The 10,000-nt window shown below is 32.4% G+C and overlaps 1 protein-coding gene across 9 annotated transcripts in view; it reads left to right on the forward strand.

Annotated features, from left to right (window-relative positions):
• The window catches only part of LOC145255836 (alpha-actinin, sarcomeric-like), a 260,402-nt gene that overhangs the window by 170,396 nt on the left and 80,006 nt on the right, over positions 1-10,000 (forward strand). For 6 of the 9 annotated variants that reach the window (XM_080114560.1, XM_080114561.1, XM_080114558.1 and 3 more), the window contains one exon: positions 6,314-6,392. In XM_080114560.1, the coding sequence (XP_079970686.1) occupies positions 6,314-6,392 (79 nt within the window). Of the gene's footprint in view, positions 1-6,313; positions 6,393-9,117; positions 9,197-10,000 lie in introns of all 9 variants that reach the window. The other 3 variants (XM_080114566.1, XM_080114565.1, XM_080114563.1) reach the window with 1 other exon arrangement.

Here is a 10,000-nt window from a genome sequence, read left to right on the forward strand (position 1 = left end):
CACTTAAATTGTTGCGATGGTAAAACGCATTAAAAAGATAAAATGTTTGGTATTTATGCAGTATAGGTACTGTTCTATACATCTGTATAAGACTAAATTAAACTAAATATAGTCCACATTTAGACACATTACGTGTAGCAGCTGTGTTCCAAAAATTGATCAATACCAATCAATTAGTTTAGGAGTGAATTTTGTACATACAAAAAAAAATACCTAACTTTGTAAAAATAGGCTTAGTTGGCAGACATTTGGCAGTTATGAAGAATAAGGACTGTGCTATCGTCTGGATTTTCCAGGCAGCTCATTTAAACCTCTGGAAGTTGTCGAACAAAAGTTTCTTTTTTTTTTTAAGTGCATATGCTGGCCAATTTTTTTCAATTAAAATATGTTATTACAAAGATAATTCAATGAAAAAAAAAATTAATTGAAAAATAAAAACAATTATTATTTTTTCTTTTTTTACAAAAAAGCCATGAATAATTATTGGATATTTTTATAAAAAATTTAAGAAAACTCAAATTAAAAAAAATACTCTTTTTTAGGAAAAGTTTTGTGAATAAATATTTTTTTGAATAACAAAAAACTGATAACAAATTAAAAAAAGAATTTATGCTTCCATATATATACTAGCAAAAGTACCCGTCGTTGACTGGGTTCAAAAACAGCCTACAGAAAATGGACTCTGATTTATGAAAGTATGATAGGTTATGAAAAGGAAGGGTTGTAAATTTGGGTTGAATTTGGAGGTATCAACACCAAAGCAAAATATGATGAAAGTAAAAATAAAATAGATAAAATCCATAATTTATTATACCATACCTGTTCACACTAAAACACTTATCACAATATTTTGTGGATCTATATTAAAAAACCTTGTTAAACTTTGTGACATATTTCCATTCTATGGAGGTCAGGCACGAATGCAGACCCCACAATTTTATTATACCATCCCTATTTAAGTTAAAACATACTTATCAAACTATTCTTATGTACATCTATTTGAAAAACACTTGTAAACTTTTTTTTTTTTTTTAATTTTTAAATTTTTTATTTCCATACTTTGTGGACGAGGCGCGAACGCAGACTCCACAATTTTAATGAACCACTGTTCTGTCAGATCAAACATACCAATTCCTGTGTCTCAATACATCTATCATGATATGTTATCAGTTTTTTAAAATAGTCAGCCATATAGGAGCCTATTCGTGACCAGACACACACTCAGCTTTATATATATATATATATATATATATATATATATATATTTTCAAATCAAGATGTTTTTGCTCAACAAAGGAGTATTTGCCCCTAGTAATTCATTCTCGTTTGTCTGTTCGTACTTTTCTCAATAACCACATAATTTTTGGGGGAATTTTGCACAAACACTAGTCATGGTGAAAGTAAATTTTTGCCAGAAAGGATTTTCCTGGATAACTCTGGATATAGGGGTAAAATTGCCCTCAAATCGTTCGTCCGTTCACACTTTTCTCAACTTTTCTGTGCCGTCTTATTTGTATGAAAAGCACAAACTTAACAGTTGTCGAGATGCTTGCAAAAGTGGTAGTCATTAGGTCTGGAGAGTATGGTGGATGAGGCACAGTTTCATAACCCAATTTGTTCAACTGCTTTGGTAATGTGCAGTCAAGCATTGTTGTGGAAGAGAATTGGTCCTTTTCTGTTGACTAATGCTGGGTGTTGTTGTCGAAGTTTCTGATACATTTCATTCATTTGTTGACAGTACTTTTCTGCCGTTATGGTTTTGTCTGCGTTCAAAAAAAACTTTTGAGCTCCCAACTTTTTCTGTGCCGTTTTATTTATATAAAAAACAACATAAACTTTACGTTCTTATTTTTAAAGTTTAGAATTGACACGAATGCCAGGGACAAGATTTTCATTGAGTTTTGAGACTGGTCTGTTTGATTTGCGCGAGCCTTTTCTAGTCTCACACAAAAACACGCGTTCAAATCTCAAGCCATATTTCTTGTCATATACATACGTACACACACGTACATATATTCACGTTCGCGTACATACACTCACATTCACGCGTATACACACACGCTAACGTACACACATGTACGCACACATGGGCTACGTTACTTTCCCTTTGAAGGAAATCCACACATGCGCAAAAGACCACCGGAAACAACTATAAAAGCAAGAGTAATAAGCTGCTTCCTCCTTTTCCAACTCTCCTTCCGAGCTGAGTGGTCTACAGACCAGCGGCCTCCGTTTCAGCAGGCGCGCACCCGCGCGCCTCATGCCACCTGCTACTATGTGGGGCAAAAAGCTAACAAATAGTACATACACTTTATACACTTTCTCTCTCCATGAACTGGATTGACTTTCTCACTCTTTTTCCCCCTTTTGCTTTGGTACATCAACCAGACTTCTACAACTCGTGCCTGAGAACAACTTCGCGTAGCTGACTGCTAACATGGCATGCAGCTTAACTGATGTCAACCCTCTCTCTCTTTCTCTTTCTACATGCCGGACGGCCATTTCTCGTTCCACTACATTACTCACTCCTTTTTCCACGCGCGAACAAACGATAGTGACCCGAACGCGAGATGAACACGCGTTTCCTTTTCTTTCTATACCACCAGTCCCGCAACAAACGATGGTGACACCCGCGCAGACATGAACACATGTTACACCTAAAACATTCATTTTTCAACAGGAAATAAACGACACATTTATTTTATCCAGCAATTGAGTTTTTGTTTCCTTCATCCCATTCGTTTCATTATTTTCTTTTGTAACGGGGTTAGGATATATATATATCCTAGTCCTCTACAGATTTATATTCAGTTTCAGTAATCCTGCAATATAGTTAACTGAGAAGCCCCCCCTTCCCCAAAAAACTTAAACGTAATAGAAATTATCTACCAACTTGTATACTTTTAATGTGCTAAAACTGTTTATTTCAGAATTTATTTTTAATGTTCATGTAGCTTATCATCACACTATAAACAAAATGGCTGATCACAGGAATCTAAAAGCTTTGAGATATTACAATTTTTTTTTTTTTTTTTTGAAAAATAAGTAAAAAAAATTGTTTCAGAAAATTAAGTGTACAAGGCGAAAAAAAAAAAAAATAATGCATTGAATGAAAGTTAGTAGTTGTAATTTTTTTTCTCGATTGTCCGTTTTATAAAAGACAGTTGTGTGTATGCCTGTCTAGCTAAAAGTCCAAAACTATTATAATGAAAAAAAAAAAATTTTTTTAATGGCAATTAGATTCTTTAAGAGTTGCTCTGAACAATATCTGAAATTTACAAAAACATTTATTATTTGAAATTGGGGGGTTACTTTTATAGTTTCATACTAAAGGGGAAGTAACTCTTAATTTTTTTTCTCTCCATGATGTCACTTTCCTTATGCCGACTGATTCTTTGATAAATCTATATAATGGATATTTGTGTGTAATTGTCCAAAGAGAGGAATGAGCTGGATGGGAGAGGGAAAGAGACAAAGGTAAACATTTTGATAGGAGTATGTTACACTTTTGTCCTAGGCAGTGTCGGATATCCCTGCTAGTTAACTATAAGATCTCAAGGCTGAACAAAATGCATCAACAACCATGTTTGATGTTTACTGAATATGAAAGATAGGTATCGACAAGATTATTTAAAAAAAAAAAAAAAAAAAAAACTTCAGCAGTATGCTCTATATTTAAAAATTCTGGAGCTTGGTCATCTGCCTCTCAGTACAGACCAATCGGTTTCCTGTGCGTCATGAATAAGTGCCTGGAATATGTGATAAAGTGGTCAACCACCTCGGCAAAAAAAAAAAAAAACAACCTACTCGGTGACCTGCAATATGGTTACCATTCTGCTAGATCTACAGCTGATGTGCAAACTGTAATATGCAAGATTAGTGAATCTCTTGATGGGGGGTTGGGCTTGATTTTTACTCAATCTGAAAGATAGGTATTGATAAAATTTAAAAAAAAAAAAAAAAAGTAAACAGTTTCAGAACTTTAAAACCATACAGATTTTTAGAAAATTAAATTATATCATGTTTGGTAAACTTTTTTTTTTTTTTTGATTTCTCAGTTAACTACACTACATGATTATTGTAATTTCATTTTCTGTCCGTCAACATCCATCAAGGTAATTTGGTAAAAGCTCAATATTTTTTTAAATGCTACAAAACTAAAGATTTGAATTTCTTTTTTTTTTTTTTTGTTCTCTTATTGAATATATGAACTCCCCCACCATATTTTTTTTTTGTTCTCTTATTGAATATATGAACTCCCCCCCCCCCAGCAAGTCTATGATGGGCCAAAAGTCACAGAATAATTTCGAATAATAATATAATAATTCTTTCTTCGTGTAGTGAAGTTTTAAAATTTATTTTTCTTTTGTTTGAAGTCTGTTTAATTGTAATAATAAACAAAACAAAGAAGTGGAAAGAAGAAAATGTTGGATAACATTGCATGAATGTGAGCCACATTATTTTTTTGAGGGGGGGGATTTCTTATTGCACTACAATAATGTTTCTGTTTCTTAAGTTGTGAGTTCAATACTCACTAGTAACCTATGATTTTAGCATTTACTTAATTTCTTAACTATATGCAAGGCAAAGACAAACTCTTTTATGGCAGACACAAAACAAGGTCATATCTACTGTCTGTTCGTCACGTTTGCCATAAACAACTAAGAATGACATGCGTTTTTATAAACACTTCGACCCTGTCATAGCTGATGGAATGAGAACAATCTACTTCTGTGAATTAGTTCAGTTCAAAATTCTGTCAAGGTTTTTGAGTTTGAGATAAAGATTCTCAAGGTTGAAAAGGTGTACATGAAGGTTGCACTATTTGACAAAACATTGCGAAAATTAGAACTAAGTAACGAATGGTTTAAATAATATGATTACAAATTAGCAATTTTTGTCTAAAAATAAAAAAATTCAAAGAAAAATCCTTTCAACTCCTAAAATTGTACTTTTTAAACATTTTGACCTTGTCATAACTGACAAAATGAGGACGATCTACCTCTGTAGGTTGATCAATGAGTTTAGTTTGAAATTTTGTTGAGATTTTAGAGTTTGAGATAATGATTTTCAAATTCAAATAGATGCACCTGAAGGTTGCACTAGTTATATCTGACAAAACATTGCGAAAGTAAGAAACCAGGTGCGAATAGGAGTTGGGATGATTTAAATATAATTTATCAGTTTTAAAAAAAAAAAAAAAGGAAAAACCTGAATATTTTTTTTTTTTTTTTTTTTTTTTTCAAGTTTTTAAAATATTAGAATCAGTTCGTGACTTTTTTCCCAGCCTTTTCTCCTCTCTCTCTCAATAGTTCAATACTAGAGCTATAAACACTTTTATATTCAATGGGAACAGACACGTTTATTATGCTCATTAAAAAAAAAAAAAAAAAAGTTTCAGCTTTATTAGCTATACAGGCGTACAATTGTTTTGGCCCTTTACTGATATTTTTATACATCTGCACATATAGTAAACCATTTTTATGTTTTTTAATGAGCATAAAAATGAGCGTTTGTTCCCAGTGAGCTGATATAATATCAAAGTGTGTGTGTGTTTTAAAGAAGGAACGGTAGTTTGCTTGAAGCATTGCTGGTAAATAAATCTGGAAGAGTATAAGAATGTTATAGCAATCATGTGTTAAATTGTAACATATGGACAAATGAAAGAGGGTCTGTAGAGTCTTCCATTTCTTTTTTTTTTTTAATCACTTTTAGTCCGTTTCTTTCTGAAAAAGATATTTTTGAAAATTTCAAAGACTGCTACCATCCCGATTATCTCAAACAGTAAGTCTCTTTTACTGATTTGTATTTGTGATTGATCTGGAAAATAAATGGATATATGAAAATAAAAATTAAAAAACTCTACAAGACCCTCTTTCGTTGGTCCATTTTTGTCCATATGTCATATCATGTTAACACCCAGTTTTCTGCAATGCTATCGCCTTCTTATACTCTTCCACACACACACACACACAGGTTTATCATGTACAAATTAACTTTTTGTTGATAATATCGGATGGAAATCGCATCTGACGAGTTGATGGGAGGAGAATTTCTATGAAAACATAAAATCATAGAATTGTCGTCCCATTAACGAAACGTCTGTAACGAAGAGATCCAAGATGAAATAAACAAGTTATGTAAAAGAAAAATGTAAGTCTTTGAATTTCAACAAAATCTTGTACTATATATATATATATATATATATATATATATATATATATTATTGCTTTAATTAAGTGTTTGCTATTGTAAAAATTGTAAAATGTAATTTTGTTATTATTAACCAACATTTGCCCTGATCCGTTTACAGCTGGAAAGATGGTCTGGCATTCTGTGCTCTGATCCACAGACATCGTCCAGAACTACTGGATTATTACAAACTGACTCGGGTAAATCTCTCACCAATCAATAACACTTGGGGTTTTTCTGGTTCTTGTTGTTCATCTTCCACAGCCATTTTTTTTTTTCTTGTCACCCGCTGTTATCTTTGTTTTTAATGTTGTCTTACTGGTTCACTTTTTATAACCTTTTTCTTATTTTATTTTAAAACTCTTTTTATTTACATATTTCTTGTCTGTTTTTTTTTTTTTTTTTTTTTCTTGATTTAAAACTAAGGTTATAATAACCAAAGCCCCCCCCCTCCTCACCCACTCTCATCCCCCCCCCATTGTTTTGCATTTTTATTTCAACAGAGGACTGAAGGATGGAAACCTCTCCTTCCCCCTTCCCTTCTCTGATCTGCGTATAAATCAACCTTGTGTCACACCACTCCCTCCTGCTGCCTCTCTCTTATCCTCTGCTGAACTTTGCTCACTCACATAAACGCTCTCTATCTGTCATGACAACAAAGTAAGATTCTCACAGGTTGCAAAATGTCTAATGGTCATATTCCCATGCTGTTAAAGTTAGAATCATTTAGTCCAGAATAATAACATGCCTGTCCTTCAAAAAGATGAAAGTAAATGTTATATTTATGCTTGTGTATGTATATATATATTTTTTTTTATATATATGGAGGTCACCACTTATCAAGGCCCAAAGGCCACTCAGGGATAAGGGTTATTGCGTGTACAGTAATCAATGAGATAGTATTGTAGTAATCATTAGTATTGGGGGTTTTGATAGAGTGTCTTACTTGAGGGGGCGGTTTGTCAGGCGTTTGTTTATGTTGGACTTGAAGACGTCCGAGTTGTAGTCAGGTGGGAAACAGGCAAGCGGCAGAGAGTTCCACTGGCGTGCATATATATATATATATATATATATATCATTACAAAATTTGGTGTATTGAATTCACACTTGTAAGTTTTATTCTTTTTTATGAAGTAAATCTTACACGTGTTTTGTTGAATAGTGAAAAGTTTTTATATGGAATAATATTGGGACGATTAATCTAAATCAGGAATCAAAAAAATGTGTGTCTATTTTCCGATGTTAAAAACGATTCCTTTGTCTTTTTTAATCTGATTTTGTTAAAAACTAAATCTTCCACTGTTGGTAGTGATGTTAAATTAATAATTATTTATTGATTTTAAATGATCAGTAAAGCTAAAATCTATAGATCACTCCCTCACGATTGCGTTTTTACGTTTGAGAAAATATCTGCACATTTTACATGTGTTTTTTTCGCCAATCGGGAATAAATAACTTTGTAAGATCTTTTAAAGATTTATAAAGTGGAATCGTCCCATTATTAATGAGAAGATAAAAGGAAACAGCTTCAAAAACACAAATTTAAAAAAAAAAAGCAAAAGAAAAAACAAAAAATATTTATTGTAGTATTTATAGGCCCTTCCCCCAAATGATTGAATTAAAAACATGTTGGAAAAACGTCTTGCGAAGCCAGATTGGATTTCAAAAACATTGTGTTTTATCTATATATATATATATATATATATATAACATGCACACTTTTTATATATTATTTGAGCCACTTTGAATACAGGGAAAACAACTTAAAATTAAAGCATCAACTTCCAGAAGACTTTCACCTAAAACTTATGTACGTTATGTCCAAAATGGCTTTTGTTCAGCATTTCCTTATGTTAAAAAACAAATGAAAATCTATATAATGTACACACCCATGACAAAATGAAAATATCATATTCCAAAAATCATGTAAATTAATCAAGTAGTTCTATTTTAAAATAAGAAAATTTTTAAGTGATTAATGCAAATTCATAGGCATTACGAAATAAACCTTGCAAATTTGAATTGATTTACACCCCCCCCCCAAAAAAAAAAGAAGAAAATTGGTAAAGGAAGTCATCGTTCCTTGGATACTCATGACATTTGATTTTTTTTTTTTTTAAACTACTTGTTCAATTTGTGATTTTCGGAATATGATATTTTCATATTATCCTGGATAAATGCATGACACATGATGGGGGGTCTGGATGAAAATGAAACGGATTATAATTCTGTGTAAAAAAAAAATATTGGAAATTGACAAGAACCTTTTGTAATCTGCGAAAATCTTGCTTTGATGAAATTTTTGATTCATTTGGCATTTACTATTACTACCACAGCTACTGCATTGCTCCCTTCCCAACATGAAAGCGGGTCCTCTATCCCAACTTCTATTTTTATTCATCTTATTTGGATTGCTTGGGACACTGTTCTCATCTTGAGTGTTATTTTCACAATGTTTCAACCAATGTAACCTCTGACTTCAAGTGTGTTTGATGTCGAGAAATCGCTAACTCCATATTTCTGAGGTTTCAGATTTAGGTTTTGGTTAAAACTAAAAATGAAAAAAATATCAAACAAGATATTAAGAGATATTATTTCTAAAATATTAAAAAAAAAAAAGAAAGCCGAAAATTAAATCAAGATCTTAAAACATTAATTTTCCAAAACAAAGAAAATACTGATAAAAATATAATTGTTATTAAAATACATTTTATTGTCGTAAATAGTAAATCCGACTTCCCATTAAAGAGATGCTATTTTGTGCAAATAGTGCTAAGGATGAGAACAGTAGTCTGAATAATTCAAATAATATGAATTCCTCATCTCAAACGCCCAGTTCTGTTGTTTTTGTTGTTCTGGGAATGCTAACCACTTGTTTTCTGTTGTATTCTTCGCATGCACTGTACGTTTCTTTGTTCTCTGCAGCTTTAAAGATGGGTTGGCCTTCTGTGCGCTCATCCATAGACATCGTCCGGATTTAATAGACATGCATAAATTGTCAAAGGTGAGTTTTTCGTGTCTCGCATAGTCGTTTGCCGTAGCGCCAGATGGTGACACCTGGTGACGATTAGAAGAAAAAAGACGAATGGTAGTAATAATCATCACTGTGATCATCATCATCATCATCGCCATCTCTTCATCTCTTTTACATTTCTAGATAAGCACGTGTTGCCTGGAGAACATTTCAGAGTTCCGTGTCGCTCTTTGATGGTCAGTGTCGGAAATTGATAGTTTTTGTCTTGTGCTTTCAAAGATGAATTTCCTTTGGATGTGCGAGAAAACTATAAGTTTCTTGTAAATACACGACAATATCATTTCACAGTTCATTGAATGTAGCATATGATCTGATAGATTTGTATAGACAATTTAAAATATTTTTATAGATATTTGTAACCTGTAAGCAAAAATGAATCTTATAGAATTAAAGTTGATACAATAGTCTTTTCTTCTCAAGACAAGATTGCTGCCCAATAATTATGTACCAATGTGAGTTTGTTTGGTTCTTCTTGAATTTTGCATATTACATCTTTGTTTTTTTCTATTTGATAACTTTTGGGGTTTCTGATGAGTCCATGGAAGGAAATATCCAATGTCTGCTTTTGGATGGAGGTTCACCAGCACCAGTATTGTTGTCAAACTCCATGTCATCATGGAGTATGGCAACAATACTCCATACATGGTCCAATAGATGGAGAGAGAGAATAGCCCAAGGTGTAAGAAACTGTTTGGAGCGATAAAGAGAACTGACTTTGCGACAACCAGAAAGAACAATGGATCTAATATACAAACTCCCAGAAAGATTTGTTCT

This window comes from Euprymna scolopes, chromosome 31 (genome assembly GCF_053919585.1).
Source record: "Euprymna scolopes isolate OS-2025 chromosome 31, ASM5391958v1, whole genome shotgun sequence".
In the NCBI taxonomy this organism is placed as follows: Eukaryota; Metazoa; Mollusca; class Cephalopoda; order Sepiida; family Sepiolidae; genus Euprymna; species Euprymna scolopes.